Below are 23668 nucleotides of genomic sequence, written 5' to 3' on the forward strand. Positions count from 1 at the left end.
TTATTTTCTAATTTTATTAGATGTATTTGTACTCATAATGTATGAAACACCTGTTATATATATAAAAAAAAGGAAGCACAATTCACTCTCCTTAAATGGTATGGATAACAAATACATTGCTTTATTGTGCACAGCTCTCTCCCTCCCCCCCCCCCCCCCCCCCCCCTCCTCTCTCTCTCTCTCTCTCTCTCTCTCTCTCTAATTAGTATTGATAATAAAAAATTGCAAACTTTCAATTGAATGGTTTATAGTATTATAAAAACTTGGTTGCTATATGATTATCGCGTTGTTTGGGTCAAAACCGCAGATCCGCCAACCGCCAAGGCCGCATCCGACATCTCCCCCCACCCCTCCACTCGTTGACTCAGGCTTCCTCCTCCTCCTCCCCCCCCTCCTCCTCCGCAATCCTCCTCATCCTTCTCTCCGCTACTCTCAAAACTATAATCCAAACACACCGCCATCCGAAGAAACCCTAATAGGAGCGCCACGGCTCGGCGACTCAACGGGCTTCGAAAGTTTCGATTTTTAGGTCGAAATCGATACCTTCTGGTTGTCGGAGTACAAGATTACTTCTAGAAAAGGGCGTTCTTGGTGATCCTTTTATGCCCCTTTTCTTCTCCCTGGGTTGGAAGAGGAGATGCTGCGGGGCGGGGGAGCCAAGGGCGGGCTGGGTGGTGGGAGATGCCTGCCGCTGGCAATCGTGGCGGTCGACGCTGTTCTTGCTATCGTTGATGGGGCCATCGCAATCGTGGCCTTCTTGCAGGTTGACCCCTTTCTGGTTGATTCTTGCTTCTTTTAATTGTTTTCTTGATTTGTTTGCGATGCAGAGCAAGAACTCGTTAAATTTATCCTCCTTGTTTTCCGCCATGGTGTTTTCTTGTTCTTTCTAATCTGGGAAATTGTGGGGAACGGCAGTAATCATGAATTGAATGTTATTAAAGTGATTATCTTGTTAAGTTTCCAAAGTGCAGAGCAATTAAATTAGTAATCGCCAACCAAAATAATGGTTCTTCTGCTCTATTGAATTGCCGAACTCCTAAGTTGCAGTCTGCCGACCACTTATAACCGAAAGAAAAATAAGAAAAGGAGAAAAGAACGTAAAGAAATTTAAATACGAGGAAGAGGTATTGGAGATTTTTTTTTTCACAAGCACATTCAATAAGAAAGATTCATATTACCAGAAACTAACCTTTTTCAGCTTGTACCAATGCCAATATTTTCCACCTGAGCTGTTATTTGACAGCAACTTCCCTGTTTGTTTCTTATTGGTTTTCACAATAGTGTCTACTATAGAATTTAATAACCATATGGATAAGATCATTAATGGCTGCCTACTTTTGGTACAATCTTGGCTTATCTATTGTCTCTTCCATTTCAGTTAGTGTTCCACAGGGAGTGTGTTTAACTAGCAAAGCACTTGGATCGAGGATAGATTTTGTGAGAGCACTGTGTGTCTACTCCTTGCAATACCCACCTATGCCAAAACATTCATGGATTCTAAAGGATTTTTTTCAGTCCTTTCTATTTTCCTTCCATAACTAGTATAGCAGTTTAAACAGGCATTTGGATTCCCTTAATGCTTTAGTTCAGTAATTTGCACTTTGGCTGATTTTTTTGTAGGATTCCTCTGTAAGTTTGCACTTTCACAATGTCTATAGAAAGTTAGGATTCATAAACACAATCCTTTCTCTACTCCACAATGGCTATAGTAATCTTTTGTGGTATGCTTATTGTAAGAAAAGATAGGGAAGTCTTGCTAGGGGTTCTATATGGGGAGAGGTACTTTTTCTATCACTTTGTATATCCCAGAAGTAGATCTTCATAGGCTACAAAATTAAAGGTGTTTGTGATTTTTCAGGTTGTGGTTTTGACAAGAACCATTGATTGTGATGTTTGTAGAGCTGAAGTAAGATAAAATCAGCGGTGCTGGTTTGTATGTCAATTGGATGCTTATACAGTGCTTTGAGTTTATCATTAGTTATATGTTCTATATGAGCCCAGTATATATGTCTAATGAACAGCCTTTTGTGCTTAAATGAATCTCAGTGCATTAAAGATCATTTGCTGAAACCTGATGCAGTTGTTTAAGTGATGTGAAATATGGAATAGATATGTCTAATGCATCTTTTCTTACTTCTATTACATTCTAATGTAAGTACTCAATGTAAAAAGTGGAATTTTTGGTGTCCTATTACAATTATATGTTTGCTCATTATGAATTAGTTATACTAATGTATTTATTGTTTATGCTAGTTATTAAGAATCCACTTACGCAATCAACAACTTGGCTGGACTCGCCAAAAGGTAAGTGAAACATTGTCTTGAGGCACATATCATCCAACTCTGTCGTTTAAGTTTTATGTTACTTAATGTTTAGATGGAGCAATCATCATACTTTGCTATATTAGTAGAATCTGATATATAGAAATAGGTTAACTTATTTTGATTCAATCATTTTTCACTGCCTTTCTAAATGATCATTTCTACTTGTAGTTGGTTGAACCAAAGATGTGTTTTTCCTTGTGACTTGGCAGGATATACTCATGTTAGAGCTATATGAATTGCCGTTTTCACCAAAAAAATAAAAAAAGATGTGTTTTAAGTTTCCATTGTTGTTAAGTGGCCGATCAAATTTAAAGCAGTGTGGTGGGGACACAGACCACCGTTTCCAGCATGTATATAGGCGTCGCCGGCGTGCATAGCACTTCGGCCACCCTAGTTTTATTTTCTTGTGTATTTTCATTTATTTATTATGTATTTTCGTCTTTTATTAGTTGCTGGCTTGTATGACTGTATTTGGCTAGTGTAGTGACCCATGATGTTGTTGGATCATGGGTAGTTACATGATCATTTGTGGGGATCATGGGTAGTTGCATAGGGGGCTATATATGGCACCCCCATATCTACTGTTTGAGTTAGAGTATTTTGGAATGAAAACTTTGTCTTGACATCAGGTGGACTCCTGAACTTCCCTCCCTTCTCCTTTCTATTCATATTTTCTACTCTAAATCATCTGTACCGCATCACAGTGACTTTGGCAGTTTATAGTACTCAAACACTTCTGACTTTAGTATCTGCTTATATGTTTGAGCAGATCCTAAATTGCTTGTCTCAGTAATTCATTTTCTCCTTATAATTTGAGTAAAATTCTGTAGATTGTGCTTGTAGAAATCACAAGAGAGAATATCTGGCTATATAATCAGTGCTTAATGTTCTTCTGGTGTAATGTTTGTGGTTTTGAACTCTGAAGAACAGTAAACATAAAAAATGACACATAGATGTTTTAGTCCTTTTTGTATTTCTTTCTTTGTCATGTTATTTAATCAGTTTGTGTAGGTTCACGATCGAGAAGTACTTATTGAATCCATGATAAGTTGATGCTTGATTTTGGTCTTGTTGTTATAGTAAGATCCGAAATTGCAGTGAAACATGCCATCTTGATACCTTGTGACAATGAAAGATTTGGCCAATCAAATTTATATGGTTTCCTGGATATGCAAGCCATGTTCCAGCCAACTACTTGATTTTAAAAAAAGCATGTAGAAAGATGGTGTTATTTAAAAAAAATATGTACTTAAAAACATGTACATTGTCTGATATATTATAAGTCTTATTTACTATAGCCAAGAACATGTATACTTTTGAGTTTTCTTCCTTTTTTAATAAAAAGGAAAATCTTTGACACATCGATCTACTTTCCATATGATGGCAGTATAGATTTTTGTACATTCACCATTGTATGTTGAATGTGCTGTTGTTTCTTTTATGCATTCCGCTGCATTGATAAATTCTGTCTTTTAATCTTTAACGGAAACTGCTTGCTGTGTTGCAGATTTTCCATCTCATGATTGGGTCATACAACTTAGGTGAGACAAGTATTAAGATGTATAGAATGCTATTTTCCTGATGTTCAGGAATCTTGTGCTTTATATATTATTTACATGCTAACTATGATATCATTCTTTCAACAGCACTAGCTTCATATAAGATTGTTCAAAAGTTCTTAACACGGTCACATATTTTACTTTTAATAGTAAACTCATCCCTAGTATATTCCACCAATCTCGCAACAGCTTAATGTATTTTTTGTCGCTTCGTTTCTGTAGTCTCATGTGAAGTTGCAATTTTTAAAATATCTGATGACTTTTGTGATGTCAACTTAATTTGTTTTTGTCTAATTTTTGTAAAATTGTTTCCATTCTATTCTTAGTCCATCTAATAGATGATTCCAGATATTCTTTCTGCATGAAGCTATACAAGACAGTATCACGAGTTGCTGCAACCTTGAAGATGCTCATGTCATAGCTTTCTGAAAAATCAGTCTCTTTATAAAGCTATATATAGACTGCCTATATTTTTTCATAGCTGCATTCTAGAATCTGGTGAAATATGATTTATTGCATCTTGACAATTATCAGCTGAATTTATGGCCCACCTAGAGTGTGTGGGAGTGTAGATGCTAACAATTTGAAAACAAATAATTTGCAACAGTATAAGGATTTGACTGTAATTTATAAGGTTTATTGGAATTGCTTGTGACATAAATAAATATGTTAGTTCTCTTAATATTATAAATAATAAAGCTTAATAATATTTTTGATATTTTTCTCCATGGAAGTTGCTACTGCTCTTGTAATTTTAATTTTTATATTGATGCAGTGTTTGATTAACAATCTCATAATAGGCACTACTACGATAGTGATAGCTGAAAGATGCGAATCTCATTAGTATATGTAGTACATTTTTTTCTTTTTACAATTAACATGAACATTTTGCTTTTTTTTCCTCGCTCCAGTTAACATATGCATTTTACTATTACACTTAATCAAATATGGATCACTGGACATCTATGGTGAGTTATGTTTTATTAAATAATATATGCCAAATAGTTCCAGTGCAAAGTTTAAATCATATAACAATTGAGTTCTAAAATTGTAACTAGGTATTAGGTTTTTAATATTGATGGCTGATGAAACTATGGTTCAATTGAGAGAGTTTAAATTGGCTTCATTATGACTCTTAGGCCCACTAAAAGGTGCATGTCAGTCAGCATGTGCATTTGGATGTGCTACAAATTGCAAATACCTTAAAATGAAAGCTTTAGGATTATATTAACTAAAGTCACAAGTTGGTTGAGCAAGTTTGTTGTTTGTTAATAGTTGGGTTACTCATTTTGATATTATTGCAGCAGAAGCAATACAGGCTAATAATTCTTAATGAATGTACACTAATGGATTTTTCTTTTTCAAAAAAAGCTCCATCAACCTATGTAAACAACATGGTTCCTAGTTAACTATGTTAAAATTATTTTAGCATCTCTATTTCGAAACATGTATATTCGTTGGGAGTGTAAGAACGCATTTAAAGCTGTTCTATCACACCACCAGGAAATGACAATATGTTTCATTGCTGGGGAAAGGCAGCAAGGAAGAATGAACAGGGGAAGATCTTAGTATAAATTTCCTAAAGAAGAAGAAACAACTTATTGATTTATAATTTTGATGGAATATGTTACTTTGAACTTAGTTTCTTTGTTACTTACCATGAGAACTTCAGAGAAAAACTAACGTTCCATCAACAACAACCAAACCAAAACTGTAGAAACTAAGGAGCTGGCTTCTGTTGTCTTGAAAATAAATATTGATCTGACCATCATGTTCACTCTCTATAGATACAATACCCATAAACCTTGTGCGGGACAGTATGCTGCTAGATAAAGAGTATGTACAATGCTATTGCATTTACCAGCATGCGGACTGCTCATCTGGCATATCTCTTTTTGGATTTTTTTCAGTTGTCCTTGTAACTTTTAATGACCTCAATATGCTTTTAATTTGGTAGTAAACACAACATTACTTTATTTTCTTTAGAAGGGAAGATTATTTTATAAAATACATCTTTGCTATTTTGCCTTTGTTTGCTTTATACTAGAATTTTTTGAAAGTCTATTTGATAGTACCAGCTGATAGCTTCCAGGCTATTCGGAATTCATTGGTCTAGTTATACATTGTCAGTGATACCCACCTTTATTACACCATATGTTCTAATAGCATCTGCTAATTCTGTAACAGGTTACTTGACATATTTCATCTTTACTCCTTTTGCTACTTGTGGGGATTGGCCGTGCTGGTCACGCGGTTGTGGGTTTTTCTTGATGGGTATGCCATCTCAGTGCTTTAGTGATTTCTTTCTGGGCTTGCTCCACAAACTCCCGTAAACTTATGCATTCAAGAACACATCAACAATCTAATTAGTAATATTATTACTTTGCAGCTTGTCCTGAAATTTTGTTTCTAGCTGCATTCCTTCTGCTCTTGTCATTTTGGTAAGTTCTCACCGTGTTTCTTTATGTAGTAATTTTTACTAGATGTTATTATATATTTTTTAGTTGCATGCATGGATTGAAGTACAGTACTATCCAGTAAGGTAGTGGTAGCATTGTGTCCCTTGATACCTACTGTACAGGTACGGTACAATATCTGAATTTTGTTACCAGCACCAACAGTTGTACCATGTGTTGGTACGGTACCAAACTACCAATACCACACCAATTAAGGTACCAGTGTACGTGCTGGTATTGAGACTGTAGACTTGGTTGTAAATCCATGTCTTTCACTTTTCTGATCCATTTTCTTGAACCTTCTGTCAATAACATTAGCTTCCATCATACTGTATTTGTACATTACATTCTATTTTGCTTGTAAAAATGTAATCTAACTGAATATAACCCAATCTTGCAGCCTAGGAGAATGATAGGGACTTCTTTCCTCAGGCAGCTTATGTATCTATGCATCTAAACTATCAAACATAAACAATGAGGACTACAAAGCTATTCAATATGTAGTTCATATTCTTTGTAGGAATATTAGTGTGTTGTGACGAGCTGTGCATATGCTCCCCTTCATCCACAATTTCCCCTATGGTATTTTAAGGAAACAGGAAAGAAGAGAATGGAAAATAAAGATGATGGGGAACAAAAGAAAGAAAATAATATCAGGAAATATACAACTTCGAGAGGGATGAGGAGGGCACCACATTTATTCACATTAGGAAGAGGGGGTTGCATCGAGGCAACTTCCGGAAAAGAAAAAGTGAGTGAAACTAGAAAGTAGTTGGTTCTTATCTCCCCATTAATGCCTGTTATAAGATAGGATGCTAACATAGACATAGGAGTAACTTGAAAATCTGCTATCTCTAAGTCAGAGTTGAAAGCAATGCAAAGAATGGAAAAAATGATAAGAAGGAAAAGAATGGAAAGAGATAAAAATTATCTGTACTATCTCTTTTTTTTGATATATTTTCCCATTTCCTATTTATACATTCTATTTTATCTCCCATTAATCCATTTCCTTTTTTTACCATTATCCAAAATATCAGCACTTTGAATTACCTCCAAATATCTAAACCATCTTCCTTCGCCAGCAAAAGTCCATTTTCACCTTGATCTTGATATCTTTTCACGTTATAAAAGCCATCCTCATTGTCATGCAACCATCTCAATTATTCTTGGAATCCACTTGGAATATTCATGGAGCCACCTCCACAATTAGTAAAAAACTTGTTTGCCTTTCATATTAATATAGAAAACTTACTCCTTGCATTTTTTAAAAAAATATCCACCATTCATGCTCGTTTGTCAAAGGTGTATCTCCATCACGCCTAGGAATGATGCACAGGCGAAGCCCACCCGAAGTGCCTCGCTTGTAGTGAGGTGAAGCCCCTTTAAAGAGGCACACAAAAAGCCTCAAAGGCATTCATCTCATTGAGGCTTTAAGGTGCAAAAAAGGCATGCCTTCTCAAATAAAGCTTAATCTCCTGATTAGATCTGCAAGAATAATCTCAGCCATTAATCAAAGCTCTACAATTAAAAAACCAAGAGAAATTAATGAAGTGGTTGGTTTGGTAAGGGACAAGGGAGTAAAGAGGAACTCCAAAAGGTTTAAAAGAGCTCTAAAGTTTGGTATGCCAGGCTTCCCCTCTTACCTGTGCGACAGCATCAAAGCCATCTAGCCATCTACCAGTTCTTCTTCTTCACATGGCATCTGCGCCCCTAAAAAAGAAAAAGATCACCCCTACTTCATTAGCATTTCCAATAAATTTTTATTCTTTTTTATTTGTGTGTTGTGCTGATAAGATAAATTTTAGCTTCTCTGGAAAAACAGGGGGCGCTGCTGTTGTGTGAACTTTTTCTTCTTTCTCTTGTTCCTATTCTTTGGACGGGGCGTCCCTGCTTCTGTGTGAAACAGGGGACCTTGCTTCTGTGTGAAATAGGTGACTGAAGTCCCATTTTTTGACTGTTGTTCTTCGTTTTCTCCTCCTCTTCCTCCTCCTCCTTGTCCTCCTCCTCTGCTGTTGGTGCTGGTGTTGGTCCTGCTCTTCCTCTTCCTTTTCCACCTCCTCCTCCTCTTTTTCAGCTGCTGCTGCAGCTGCAGCACTGAACATGCCATGTCCTTCGTATTTGTATAAATCTGAATCCCAGTACTTTTTTTTTGTATTGTGTTCATAAAATGATACTTCATTGTTAAATATATTTAGAATCATGTATGCATTATTATTTATATGCATATCTATAATTTTGCCCATGCATCTAGGCTCTAAGAGATGTTGGCGCCTTACTTCACCTGGAACCTTTGACAGCTTTGCATTCATGAATTCCATGGTGCTATTCAAGAAATCTTATTTCACAATTTATGAGTCTCATTGTTTCATTATTTATAGGCTAATTGTTATCATTGATAGAACTTGTTTCCATTATATATGAATCTCACACCCATAACTTTAGTTATAATAACATCCTTTAATCTACAAAGGAATATTTATTTCCATTAGTTATCTTGCCAATCCTTTCTTTGAATTGCCTGCCATCAATTTCTTTGTCTTTCCATAGGAAATAGTGATCACTTGCTTTCTATTTCAGTTTTCATATCAATTTACTTTGATGGAGAGAGGGCATGCGAAAACAAAGGAGAATACAATTGAATTGTAAAAGTAGAAAAGAAGGAAAGATAGCAAAGAATTATCAGGAAGTTTTGTTAGTTGCCTTTGGATACCATCCAACTTTCGAAGCAAAAATTTAAGAATTAGTCGGTTCTCTTGAAAACTAATGATCAAGATCTAAGAGAAGCTAATTCTTTGAGTCACATAGACTCGTAGAATTTCAAATATGAAGGCCTATTGTGACTGGGTTCCTTTAGATCCTGCCCAATCCTTAGAACATTTTCTGGTCTTTTCTTTCGCTTTCGAACGAATCCATGAAGTAGGACATAGATTTATCCGGCAGCTGCTTGGAGTAAGAAAGAACAGGGTCACCCCACTTATTTCTAATGATACCGCCAATGCCAGAGCAACTTCTGGATGTAAAGCCGTCAGTGTAAAGTTTAAGCCATTGAGGAGGGAGCTTTTCCCATAATTGTATACAAGGGCATGACTGGTTGTATTCCTTTAGGCCCACCGAAACTTTTAGAATCTAGAGACGAAAACCCCAAAATGCTTGAATTCTCTAAAACCCAACCAATCTCTCCTAAAAACAAACATGTAAATTCCTGTTAAGAACCTAAATATTAGACGCTAAGCATAAAAACTTGGTTCACGGAACTGGTGCATATTGCCCCATATCAGGTGTATCATACCATATGCCCGTACTAGTACTAAACCGAGATTCGGCATGGGAGATGTGCCGAGAATCAGTATGCCATATCGATGCCCATACCATATGTATTGATGCTGCACCAGCATGGTCCCTGTACAGGCCCGATACCGAGATTGGGAAACTTGGATAAGAATCTTGCATTGGATAGATTCGTTGTAGACCCCACATGTAGGAGAAATTATTGTAGACCTAATAGTGTGATTGTAGCTTTCTCTTCAACATGACCTTAAAAAATACAGACTAATGTACAAGGTTTTCTTGCTAGTTTGCCCTAGATATTACAGAGAATCCCTAGTAATCTTAAGAATGAGTTCATGGAACCCTCTTGATCATCTCTGTTAAGTTTCTGTTAATGCAACCATCTCTAGAACCTTTATTGGCATTGGTGAAGTCACAAAATCGTCATCTCTTGAAAATTGGCTAGTCTGCTTTTTTCCGTCCTCTTTTGAATTTATGCAGTAAAACTCCTTTTAACAACTAACTAATATGAATGGAAAACCCTAATTCGCATGTCCCTCTATTGAGTTCTGCAATTGGGTTGTCGCAGTCAAAAACTTTTAGCTAACCTGAAATTTTTAGCTAACCTTGTGTTAGTTTTCTCAGATTCATACATGCTTTATACAAGCTGGAAAACAAACTCTAGCAGGTGAGAAATGAAATAAATAGGACTCTTTTTACATATCAAAGATTTGAGGCCCCATTCCATTTGACATCATCTAAGCAGTCATATAATTGATTACTGGAAATGATATATTACATAGAGATTTGATTATTGATGTCACCCTCCCAAAGTTTTACTTTGGCCTTGCCTGGATTCTTCATTTATCTATATATCCTTTGTTGCTGAAAGATAAATGGAAAAACTTGTCTCACATATTCAAGATTTGAGTCCATGTTTCAATTTTTATCTTTCATCATTGCAAGCTAACTCCTCATCCCCTCTTTCTTCTTTTTCATTTGTCATTTCATTTTCTGCTAAATCTGTTACCTTTTGATAAATAATTGAATAATAAGAGGAATATAACTCTTGGAATCTCATGCCCTTTGACGAGAGATTAAATAGCAATAGAAATATGATATGATCAGGTAAATTTAACTAGATAATCCTAGTAACTAGAAAAACGATAAGTCACTGTCCTTTCATGGTATCAAAACTATAGCAGTTGTTAAGAAGGTAGACCTCACCCATTATGCCAACATGGAAGTGATTGCCTAGCCTTTTAACAAATGTTAAATTTTATTGACATTCGATGCAGTCCATATTAATTTGAATATTAACTATTATCAAATCATATCACATTGCCAGCTTTCACATTGTCTGCATCAGAAATCATCTGCAATAACGTGGGCACTGGTGTTGCCTGACTGAGAAGCAGTTAAACTTCTTGATTTCTTTACAAATTGTGAACTGGTAGAATTCAAGATTGCACTGTTATATTTATATTACGAACCAAACATTAATTTTATGTGCACCATAAGCAGAATGCTGCCCAAGTCTCTGCAAACATATAAAGAAAGCACTCTGCTATATGTTTATCAGAGAAATGCTTTTACAGGGTCGATCTGTGCCACCAGGCAAATGATGAAGACGAAGAAGATGATGAAAGTAGCTATAATGAAGCTTTGTTGGAAAAGTCAAAGACGAAGATAAGTTCATTACACACAGATGGTCGGAGGAGATGTTGTTCTTTCGGGACTATGCATGTTGGAAGCCGACAGAAATTTGTGATCTTGGTAATCATAAAATAATCACAGTTACCATATTTCTTGGGGTTCTGTTGCTTAATTTTACATATCTTCACTGTATCAAATCTATGTTGGGTGTTATTTTTGAAGAATCTTTTGTGAACAACTTATATGAGAATAAACATACTGATGCTTCTCTAGCTTAGTGTCATAATGTACAAGTGCAAATTAATTTCCACTTTTGTTTTGTAGGTGATTGCACTGACATTTGTTTTTATGATTGCATTTGCTCTCCTCATTTGGGTTGGTAGAGCCAACAATCCTATTGATTCTTCACTCGTGGCTAGGGTATGGACTTGGCTTTTTACCAGTTCTTGTACTAGATATATTTTTTGGTTGTTGTGTACTTTGTACTTGCCCTCATTTTGACACAACTTTGCTTTTTCCATATTAACTAAATTGCACAAGTAGCATGTTTTGTGTTTCTCCTGATTAAGCATGTTTGTCGCAACAAATGATTTGAACTAAAAAGTGCATCTAGCACCTTACCTCTAAGCAGAATGTTGTACATTGATTTTCCTAAACATCCATCTGAAGAAAGCTTTCTTTAATAAGGCTAATGGTCATGCTTATTTTATTCATTTACTTTCTATGGAACATCTTCTAATGAAATCATGGTGCATACCTTGTTGATGCTTCCATCTTGTTGAATGCAATCTCTTTTACCAATTTTGAACTTGGTGGAATCAGTGCTTAAATGTGAGTTGGCTGGTAAAACAGCCCTTTTTTAGAACAAGGAAAAAGGTATCTGCACCATGTTGAGTGAAAGTGGATGAAGAAGTTACTTCATTGGAAGAATTCATTGTTGCCACTTATACAGTGTAAATATTTCACAAATAAGAGTCTGATAGTGTATGCATTGTGGAGAAGAAATCATAGTTCTTTTTCCCCACTTTTTGATAGGCTGTTAAATGCAACTGCTAGGATAGGGTAATTATATTGGGGTGTGAAGTTGTGATGGATAAATCGTAAGTGAAAGCAGTGAACTGTGGGCTGCTAATAAATTGGCACGACTATATACTGCTATTGGTGCCTCTGCACCATAACATTTTGATTCCTAAAAGTTATTAATTTTTTGAAGTCTTATGTTGTTTATTCTCTCATATGCACCATAAAGTTATTAATCTCAATACATATCTGCTCCATATATGGTTCGTAACTCCAGTCATTCAAAGAACAGCTAATTTTTGAGTCATTTATCATTGATACAAGTAACTGTGATCTAGAATTTGATTTCCAAGTTATATTGGAGGGTGTAGAATTGTATATGCTGATTTTTTTCTCTCAAAATAGGCAACTTGGGCATCTAGGAATCAAATTCTTTCAACTTCAAATTAATAGTGGGACTTCATGCTAAACAATATGTAATATGATCCTGCCAACTACGGCTGCTCAGTTAGCAAAAACAACCAACAAATCAAGCTTCGACTTTATAATTAATAATATGTCAGCATGCACAACAGACAATTGTTTTTTTTTACTGTAGTTGAATTATATACCAACACTTCACTGATTTTTGGCTCGATTGTAAAAATAGAATCTGCCTGGCAATGATTTTTTAATCTCTCACCAAAAGAATATCAATAGAAGAATAAATATTATAAATCTCTCTATGAGATGAATCAATTTGCCTTACAAAGGCTTCTTGTCTCCTTATTTAAAGTGTTCATCCTAGCTAGCTTAGTATAGGAAAGCTTGGCCTTGGTGTTTAAATAATAAATTTTATAAGCAAGTCAGAAGTGACAATTATAATATTTTTGACCCTCATTGTGCTCCATGATGAAAGAGACTATGACCATTGGAAACTAAATGTTTTTTGGCTAGCATTTTGTCAATTCAGAGATTAAGTAAAACAGGATTCTAAATTAATCCTATTCAAAATAGAACAATCATAAAATAGAACAATAATAAAGCATGAGATAACTATTCCCAAGTATATTGGAGTTAAGGTGCGCCTAATAATCTCGCTAGATTTTGATTAAAAGTATCTTACCACTTACCACCAAACGCATCTTACACCAGTTATTAGCATATAGAATCTTGTTCATGCTTATCTTGTAATGCATTGTTAAATGAATTCCTGCAATCCAAAATGTATTATATATGGACGACTAGTGGGATAAGAATCTAATGAAGATTAATGTTGTCTGGATATAGTGATTTGTTTCCTTTGTATGCCTTGCTGGGGAAAGTTCTTCCATCCTTACTGTTTTTTGTGGTCATGCCATAGATTTTTCTCTGGAGTTTGGACTTGTTACAATTCTTGGCTGTATATGCTTGTGCTACTAAAATTTTGCTCACAAGAAGTGTCCAGCTAAAAGGCAAGAAATCTAGACAACTTGTTAATTAGTGAGAAAGAACAGACACATTTGTAGACGTGTGATAGACACATTTGTAGACATTTGTGTATTTCATGTTAGTAAGGGAGACAGGGAGACATGTATTAGTTGGGCAATGTTATGCCACCAAACTTTCATTTCAAATATATTTTAGATATAATATATTCACGAACAGAAAGCTGTAGATCAACTTACTGCTTGAAATGTCTTTCCCAAGCTTCAGATTTTGAGTGGTCTGCTTTCAAGTGTAGCACTGACTATGAATAGTATGCCCTAGATAGTTGTTTCTTCTGGAACTCTTTTATTATTTCCTTACACTCTCAGCTAGGAAAGAAACATATCGTCATTCCTGATTAATTTAACATTATTGTATTGCAGGTCTATTTTTTCATCTCTTCTGTGGCCATCCTTCTACTAGGTTGTGCTTTGGCGTGCTATGGTGAGCGGCTTTGTAGTCAAAACAGTTACCTATATGATTTTTCTTTTTGGTTAGAGGTGGCACCTGTATATTTGACCAGTATTCGCTAATGACTACTTCAAAAGAATCATATTACATGCAATTTATGTTATTTTTTTGGTAATATTTCATTTAGATATTAGTTTCTAAACAATTAGATGAACAGGTCTTGTGAAAATTGCTTCTTCACTCGAGCATTATAGTATTAAGTTAGAACCACTCAAGATAGGAAGGTGTCTTGGAATGAATGCCTATATGCAAGTGATTACAATGATCACTCTAAAAGCAAGAAACTCACATAAAGCACATATGGATATCCCGTAGTTTGCTTGGGTGTGTTGATCCTTAAGAAAGAAAGGATACACGTGTGGACAACTTGCTAACATATATGCTTATGGTATGTACATAAAGTACATTGCTATACTTTCTCTAACATGTTTCGTTAAATACTGAAAAAAAGTACAGAGCATGGACATGAAAATGCGAACCAACTACAAGTTGTATATTTGGGGGATGGGGGGAGAAATATAACCAGTACTAAATGACTATGTTTATTTTAAAAAAAGACAAATTTCTTGCTGATTAAAGAAATTGTCAAAGTTTTAAGTGACATCACTAAATGAAGTCATAACAACATTTTTATGTATTGCAAGTTAGAATATACCAAAAAGCTTTTTTTTTTCCCGATTGGGTGTTTCACCATCTTCATTCAGCATCAGCGACTAAAAAAAGCAAATTTTTAGGTTGAAAGAACTTAAAAATGAAGATCAAGGGCCGAGTTGACCGAAGATTTATGACCATACAAAGTTACAATTACATCATAAAAAAAATATTATAACTAATGCAGAATTCTGTGAGACCCTTCATACAAAATTATGCAAAAACAATTTAACCCTTAATATCTCAATTTTAGCTGAATATATTAACACGGGTACATAGGTAGTTCATGGTTTTTGAACCGTAATGAGGATACACCAAAGAAACGAAAAAGAATACACCTCACCAATGGAGACACAACAACATGTAGCATCATTAATTTGTCATTTGTGAATGTTTCTTGAGTTAACTTTAGTCATTCATTAATAAATGTAAAATATGTGAATAATTCATGAATAGCTTAATATTTTTGTTAATAAATTTTGTGAGAATAATTTGGGACCTTTTAATAATTTGGAACATTTTGTTACTTTGGTAAAGCAGAATATTTCTGATTTAGGTAGACAATGAATGATCCAGATTATAAGTTATGATGGACATTCCATGAAGCGTAGATTTGAAGCCAATGCATAATCTCAAACTTCCTCTCTTTGGGAAAAGAGCATCTTTCAAATGGATGACATTTTACCTGTAGGCCAGCTATGAAATTAACTTTTTATTTTCTGAAACTTATAGCTAATAGGTACTGTGGTTATAATCCAATGGCCCATCATATTATTGAAAAAATTGAATAAGGTTGTATTATATTGACTCCTCACATCTAATCCTCTGAGATGTGACTGAAGATAACTGTAGCTATGAAATTAACTTTTTATTTTCTGAAACTTATAGCTAATAGGTACTGTGGTTATAATCCAATGGCCCATCATATTATTGAAAAAATTGAATAAGGTTGTATTATATTGACTCCTCACATCTAATCCTCTGAGATGTGACTGAAGATAACTGTACCACTGCCTAAAGTTCTCTTTGGTAAGATGAGAGTAACTTCTTGTTGGACTTGAAAAAAACTACTCTACCCACCTGAGCAACAAAAATTCATAAGCTTTTCTTTTTTTTCCTAGTACAATCCAGTGTTCTATTGCGAATTAGATTTCAGTTGGATAAGTTTATTTGATTAGGTTAAATTGAGAATCCTTTTCTTATAAAAAAGGGCACGTATGGATACATAAGTCCAACATCTGGAACCATGTCAAAGTATTGTATACTCTTTGCCGGAAACCTAACAAAGGTGCTTTAAAGCCTATGGCTCTCTTTTGGTGCTGAGAAAGTTAAAGGGAAATAATGAAAATGAGAAAATGATAATTAACCATGCTATGTTTGGCACATATATAGCCACCATTTTCTTTTTTCTTCACTTTTCTAGAAACGAAGTTTAATTTAATTGTTGTGTTGCTTTCACCTAACAGGAATGTACTTGATATCTAAATATCGGCCATCATAATTTCTTTTTTTTTTTTTTTGCTACAACAGATGATTTTTTTTAATTTCTTTACTAACCAATCTATTGGCATGAAGCGTTATGACATAGCTTCACATGTCATATTAGCATACGCCAAATGAATATCTTTTATTTCTTAATAAGATACTTGTCACTCATGTTGCTAACAAATTCATGCATTCCTGTAATAACTTGGGGTACTAAATCAGAATGTAACATCGTCGACAAGGGTGGAGAAGCACACTTGTTTGGCAGATTTCCATTATTCAATAAATTTTTGCTGGTCAAGCAAGTGGACAAAATCTGTGGACTGGCTATGACCACCAGTTCATTGTTTTCAGATGGCATATGGTGCAAGCATCCACCATATTTCAGTTTTTATCTTGATTACACATGCATTATCTGTTGACTTCAGAAGAACAAACTTATCTACATTAGATCCAATGAAGAGTAATTGCTGTCTTGACTACAAACTGATAGTGAAGACATTACCTGCCAAGGATGATACCCTAACAACCCACTATCACTATTAGACCCAGCTGATTTTCTACGTCAAAAGTTAATCCGTGAAGTTATTGTTTCACACTTTAGCTTCTGTCTTGGTTCATGATTTGATCAAGTTTTTATTTGTTTTTCACTAACTATTTCATAGGTGAATGATTGAACATCCAATCTCCAGGAGTCAATATAATGATAGATAATAATCTATGCATTTGCTGATTATAAGACATGGTTTTCACCTTATGATGCTTTTCTCTTTTTATGATAATTCTCTAAACACAGGTGGTTGATATCATTTTTTAGTGATTTAAGCTTCTAACACCTCATTATGTGTCTTTTTTTGTTTCTTGGTCATGTTAAGGACTACTGCTATTCTCCAAAATGAGCAAAATACGATCCGAGATGGCCTCAACTGAAATGTGGAAGGTGCTTATTCTCAAGTTTAACTTTATTTTCTTTCACATTGAGTCTATTTCTATGCTGTTTAATGAATTGTCAAATCGCTCTGAAGACACTAGGCTGCATGTAAAATCAGTGCATTGGTAACTATATAAGCATCTTTAGTCAATACTGATTAGTAAGAATATCTTATTAACTTTCTTATATTGGCTGTCTTGCATGTGAGACAGGCTTGGAATTCGATTCTGACATGTCATGGAAAGTAGAATTTGTCAAGGATTAAAAAAAGTAGGGTCACAAGGGTTCCGTTACAAAGAAATTTAATTACAGTTTAAAATATCATCATCTAAACTGTTAATAATTATTACTACCCAAAAAATAAGTATTAATTTTTTAAAGAAAAGAGGTAACCTTGTAGGTTATTTTTTAACTAATAATATTGTTTCTCTCTTTGCATTTTTAATAGCCATACTGTCTTCACTGTGCATGTCAGTAATAGATTATGTCTAGCAAATTTTACGTTATGAATTCCTTACACTTGAATCCTGACATGTTTCAAGCAGTCAATGTGTGTTACTTTTTTTTTTAAATGGGCTCAAAAATAACTCATACAGTTGGCTTTGCAAATGCGTTGCATGTTTCATGCACGAGTTCTTATGTCATTGACTTGTAGCATTTAATTTTCTTGCATATTTTGGTATTATGTGCAGGTTGCAAGTCTGGCAGCTATCACTCTCATATGTTTCACATCATCTGCTGTACTAGCCCTTGTTACTAATATTCCGGTATGTTCTTATGGTTTTGTACGTTTTTCTAGATCCTAGACAACACCAGAGGTCAACAATTGCTGAATTTTGAGCCTCTGTATTGCTTTCAGTTGCAGCTGCTTTCTTATTGGCACTCAGCACGTATGGACAGCATAAGCAGTTCAATTCTAATATTTCTTTATTACTTTATAGGTAACACTTTCTCTTGCATTTTTTTTGTATAAGCATAATTTAAACAATTATTGTTAGTTATCGAACACATGCATCATACAAACATGCATACTTAATGCTGATATGAAAATGCTTAATAATAAATTCTATTATTTGACATTATGAGTGTCACAAGGTGCCAAATTGTAATTTTTTCTGAGATACCTCAAGTACATCATAACGTAAATATTTTTCTCATTAAAAGGACAAAGTATCAAAATATTAAGCACAATCGAGATAATTTTGAGATATATATAAGCCATTTTACATGTCATGGATTCTTGCTCCCGTATTAGAACTCAGATTTAGGTTCAGCTTTAGCTTTCTGGGAGGTTAGCATCTGTAACCTAGTCCAAACGGTCATGGCAATTGGATTTGTATAACCTTTCAAATTCTTAATCATGAGAGGTTTAAATCCCATATTTGTCATGGTATCACACAACTATTAGTTGGTGAGCCAGGATCAGTTTTGGACATATGGATAATTAAAAAAGTTGAAATCAACAAATTAAGAAGAAATAGCAATAAATTGAGGATAAAATAAAGTTTTTATTTAAGGTGTTGTAATATTGTATGTAGCAAATACCAACTTTAGCAATTCTACCAGTAGGTACGATTGAACTGGCTTGTGTTGCTCAAAGCATCCTGTACCAGCTTAGACTGGCCAAAACTATTTTTAAAAATGCCAGCCTGGTTGGTTAGTTGTCCTTGTCAACTCTTGAAAGAATTGTTAGCATGTGCCTTTGTTGATACCTGTACAAATTAGCATCTGTTGGTATTGCTGATGTTTTTGGGTGTTATAGCATGCACCATGTCGATTTAGGTTATCATGCAACTTTGGCAGGTTATTTTGGGTCAGTAGACAACTAGATCCAACTAACAAACACTTTCCAGACATGAGACCATTCGAACCAACTCGACAATTAACCAAACTACCAATCCTGAACCTGACCTACATAAGAAAAAATTCAACCTGTACACGAATTAGGCCATGGTGGGTTGGGCTGCATCTCAGCAGAATTTTGTTATCAGGTTGCCATTGTGATTTGTGTTCATCTAGGTTTGCATTTGTTTGAAGATATGTTATACATACAGGTACATATGCGTATGCAGTCCCCTGAGCATATTGTATGGAAATATGGAATATTTTGTCTTTGAACAACATATGAAATGAAAATATGGAATATTTTGTGTAGCTCCTATATGTGGTTCGATGGCATATGGAATGAAAGTATAGTTTGCTTAGCACTTTGAAAACACATATGTAGCAGGATTAACATAGTATGACTGCATATGTAGCATAATTATCACTGTGACTGCATATATAGGCCTTTTAACATTGTGCAACTATATGTTTGTCCAATCTTATGCAAGCCTATGCGGACAAGACAAGTTCAAGCTAATGGTTGACAAGTTCAAGCTAATGGTTGGGTTCGCTTTGGGTTTCACATAGGCCAGATACATGTATATTAATAATATCAATATATTAATTATGCTATCACTAATACTACCTCAAATAATTGCTCAAAATATTAATAGATGTTATTCTTGTTAATTTGCTATTATGCATAAAAACTATTGCTACTATTATTTGATGTATTTTATTTTTTAAATATTTAAAATACTAGCTGCATATATACCCGCATATGCAGTTGCATAATACATATGCACTTTGCAGTTCCTTGACCACCCACATACCACAACTGTCTTTTAAAAAATTGATAGCCTAGTTTCAGCTTCGGTGCAAAAGTGTCTGGTTGGATTGGGCCAGGCTACATATACAACCTTAACCATTCTTGGTTTGACCCAATACTAGGTTGAAAATTGTTGGTGATCCAACCAAAACGAGGGAACCCATGAAATACTCCACTTGCACGACCCAACCCTGCCCCATCTCATCTTGGCCCCACCAGCCTACCTGATATGACCCTTTTTTTGATCTGACACCATGGTCAATTACCTATAACAAAGGCAAGGGCACGAAATTCTCATTCCCTTTTAATTGGTTCTTCATCAAACATGGGTATAAACTCACTAAGCAAGGAAGATGAATGTTGCACCAGGATCAAACTACTTGAAAGATGGAGGAGAGATAGATATGGGACGGGGTGAAAGGATGTCATGGTGGATATGGTGGTAGAAGGGCGGGCGTAAGTTGTGGGGGTGAGTCTCAAAGTTGTAGAAGAAAGAGAGAGGAGGGCGTCAGAAGGAAGAGAGGGAAGTCCAGGGGATGGTTCTCATGATGATAGAAGAAAGAGAAGGGAGCACGTGAGGTGGGATTCATGGTGGAAGAGAAAAAGAGTGAGATGTGGCATGGGATCATGGGTCCAGAGGATTCTATCTTTCTTGTTTTGTTAAAATTTAAATGCACATGGAAATCCCATCATATTTGCAATTTTTTCAAGGATAATTATTACAGAAGAATCCAACTTCTTGTAAAGACTGAGTTAAAAGGACATGGTTTGGTTGGTAAAGTCATTTTACCTTTGGATCATGAAACTACTCTGGTATTCATGCTTCTGTGGTGGAGCCCTTGTTATTCCATTGTATTTATATGGCTGTCTTTTTGGCTTCATCAGTTCATTGTCAAGTATATCGAGCTTGCAACTTCACTAAATGTATCATTATGCCTGAAACATTTTAATTTGAGGCATGAAGCATGCTGTAGTGAGATCGATTTCGCTTTTTTTTTTTTTCCGAGTTGTGGAATAGCTTCATCAAAACACTACTTTTCTACCATCTATGATTGTTATATTACTTTAAAGCCAAAACATTGTATAGTTTTTGTACTTCATCTCGTAATTGCAATTAAACTTGCTGAAAATCTGTCTACTTTTCAGTTTATGGAATGTGCTCATGTTACATGTGGACTGTATTCCTTAAAAAATGGCCTTGTTACTTTCTTGAAGTATAGTTTTCAAAAGATGTACGAAGATCTTAACTTTTGTTTTTACAACAATGCTGCCAAACCTCACCTTTTAACTTTCTTGCAGGTTCATCAGTGCCATCAGGTTTTGTATTGTGGGTCATGAGAGAACTGCCTCCTCAGCCAGCAGCTGATAGACCAGAAGAATCAAGAGTAGTAACATTTATGAGGGAAAGTCCAATAGATACCCATAATCTTCAGTGGAGGACTGCTGTCACATCATCACAGAATAAGGTACGCCCACAATCTCCTGGGCAAATTTCCTCTTTTCGCCTATTCAGTGGATTGGCTACCTATTTACATCAGATGCAGAGTTCTTGGTGAATCTTGGGCAATATGAAAATTCAATGGCTGATATTCTGCCTTGAGGACCATCAAGTTGATTTCCCTTAACATATAGCTTCTTATTGAATTCAACAAATGCAGCCCCGAGGTCTGAGAGGAATCAGGTTGATCATTTCATAGATTATTTGATGACGAGACATTGGTGCCTTAAATACTTTCTTTTCAAAAAGCAAATATATTGAAGTGATTAATATTTTCATGTATTTTAAGTAATCTAATTGCATCTGAACAGACATGATATAACTTTCTCTGTGAATGCATTTTCTTTATGCAGTGCTTTTTTAGTTTTAAGACTGATCAAGATGATGATTTATTCACATTTTTCAGTTGCTGCTCTAAATATTCCCCAAAATGACTCTCATGCTGCCTTTTCCTTAACTTCCCTGCCATTGTATTTCAGTTGTACATCTTTATATATCAAAGTTATCCTTACTAGATGTGAAAAATGTATATTTAGTAACAATTCAGTCGAGTCAATAATTGTTAAGTTTTGATGATCTATATAATTTGATTCCTAGTGTCACCAGACTTTTGACTGTAATATGGCAACTGCAGGCTCTCAAAGCAAGCCCCATATAGCAACCTTGTGATCTCGTAATTCTTAAGCTGATTTACATGCAAACAGAGCATTTCAATTGAAGCTGCCACTATCCGAACCAACAGAGCAAGGGTGCTGATTTAGGCATCACACCATTGCTCACTGCTTCTATGGGGATTGATCACAAGGATACGGTAACAGGAGGGCAGATGGAAGCATTCTACTCCTTACAAGTCGGAATGCAAATAACTGTAATATGTTGGCAGGCCCTGGAGGCAGGTTCTTGGTCATCAATTAACCAAGAACTTTTTTGGCGGATGTTATGTTTAACATAAGTTAATAATGTATTTGATCAATGGCTCTTATCGCCAATTTTTTGATGTGATCTGATGTGCTAATTTCAGTATCTTACTCTGTTGACAATGTCTCGAGTTCACCGACTTACAGACTGCTTGATTTGAGCCTGTGATGTAATACAGACCTAGTCCGAAGCTATCTAACTTTAAAAATATTTGTTTCAGCTTGTTAAGAATTATAATATCCTTAAACATCTATCTAGAGATGATGGTGGGATATTATTAAGAGGATATTTGTAGAATCCGAGTCCTATTTTGATGAAAAAGTTTGTTATAGGGAATTGAACCTTTTTCTGCTTAGGAATACAAAATGTTGTGGAAAAGGACTCGAAGGCAAGATGATCGATCCCCACCTGCCACGAGCCACATGCTTCCATTAAGGGAGCCTGGGAACTAATAGCAACGCTTGAACCTGCCTATTTTCAGAGTGGCTTCTCCTAATCCTGTTTTGCTCGTGGCTTTGGAACAACTGGGATAGAGTTACAACTGCCTGCACTTTTGTGAGACATTTTTTTTTATATCATAGGATTAGCATAAACTTGCACTATGGAATGTGTATATGCTGCCATGATGCAACTATATTTTCAAAGTTCACAAATACATCAAGAGATAATCCATTTTTTTTATCAAACATTAATGCCATTATCAAGAATATAACACTGTTCTGTTCCTCCTTCCAAGAGTCATGCAGGTGTTAGAGAAGCCTCAAAATTGTTGTTTATTGTAAATAACTTTTTGTAAGATCTTGACCATAGATGAAACTTCTAGTAAAAGATTGTTAATCTATCAAATATGAGGATGATGGCTAATTAAAGATATAGAATTAGACCCAAAATATAGCAGCATTTCTCTCAAACACATGGTTTATTTCTAAGAGTACATTACAAAAGTTTAGTTAAAATTACGGGTAAAATTTCAATAGTATGAAAAACCAACAATTGCTCTATTGAAGTTTATTTTTATCCTATACTTTACTTCATAACTTAACAAAATGTTAGTCAATTCTTTTACTTTAAATTAGACCCAAATGTCATATCAAATTTTTTAAAAAAATAACTAAAATAACCTTATGTGATATAACAACCATCCAAGAATATAAGAAAATGTATATATCTCTCTTCTCATTTAGAAAAAAATTTAACTTTTTACCTGAGGTAAATGGATCACTAACGCCGCTAATTTAAATGCGTATAAGTGTAGGTTTTATAAATTATTGGGTGTAAGTATAATAAACGTAAATCTCAGAGAGATTTTTGTAACATATTCTATTTCTAATA

General features: G+C 35.0%; 1 protein-coding gene across 4 annotated transcripts; it reads left to right on the forward strand.

Annotated features, from left to right (window-relative positions):
- Positions 1-221: 221 nt before the first annotated feature.
- On the forward strand, positions 222-22544 carry LOC103713229 (protein TOM THREE HOMOLOG 1-like). 4 transcript variants are annotated; one of them, XR_605044.4, is made up of 14 exons: positions 233-763; positions 2254-2304; positions 3833-3866; positions 6072-6158; positions 6274-6325; positions 11206-11383; positions 11588-11683; positions 14113-14173; positions 17212-17276; positions 17960-18034; positions 18127-18208; positions 21220-21386; positions 21465-21601; positions 22053-22544. XR_605044.4 is itself a non-coding variant. In XM_008800084.4 (13 exons), exons 1-13 carry the CDS (start codon positions 638-640, stop codon positions 22074-22076), a joined length of 1098 nt encoding a protein of 365 aa, XP_008798306.1. In that variant the 5' UTR covers positions 240-637; the 3' UTR covers positions 22077-22544. The 4 variants fall into 4 exon arrangements, 1 of the variants encoding a protein (XP_008798306.1); XR_605043.4 differs by having other exon boundaries at positions 229-763; positions 21220-21601; XM_008800084.4 differs by lacking the exon at positions 21465-21601 and having other exon boundaries at positions 240-763.
- Positions 22545-23668: the final 1124 nt, after the last annotated feature.

Source organism: Phoenix dactylifera, chromosome 11, assembly GCF_009389715.1.
Source record: "Phoenix dactylifera cultivar Barhee BC4 chromosome 11, palm_55x_up_171113_PBpolish2nd_filt_p, whole genome shotgun sequence".
NCBI lineage: Eukaryota > Viridiplantae > Streptophyta > Magnoliopsida > Arecales > Arecaceae > Phoenix > Phoenix dactylifera.

Bases quoted from the DNA above. Each gene is read 5' to 3' on its own strand.
- LOC103713229 (XM_008800084.4), top strand. From the start codon at position 638: ATGCTGCGGGGCGGGGGAGCCAAGGGCGGGCTGGGTGGTGGGAGATGC. The intron at 3,867-6,071 runs GTGAGACAAGTA...ATTCTGTAACAG, and splicing joins GATTGGGTCATACAACTTAG to GTTACTTGACATATTTCATC. The intron at 6,159-6,273 runs GTATGCCATCTC...ATTACTTTGCAG, and splicing joins TTGTGGGTTTTTCTTGATGG to CTTGTCCTGAAATTTTGTTT.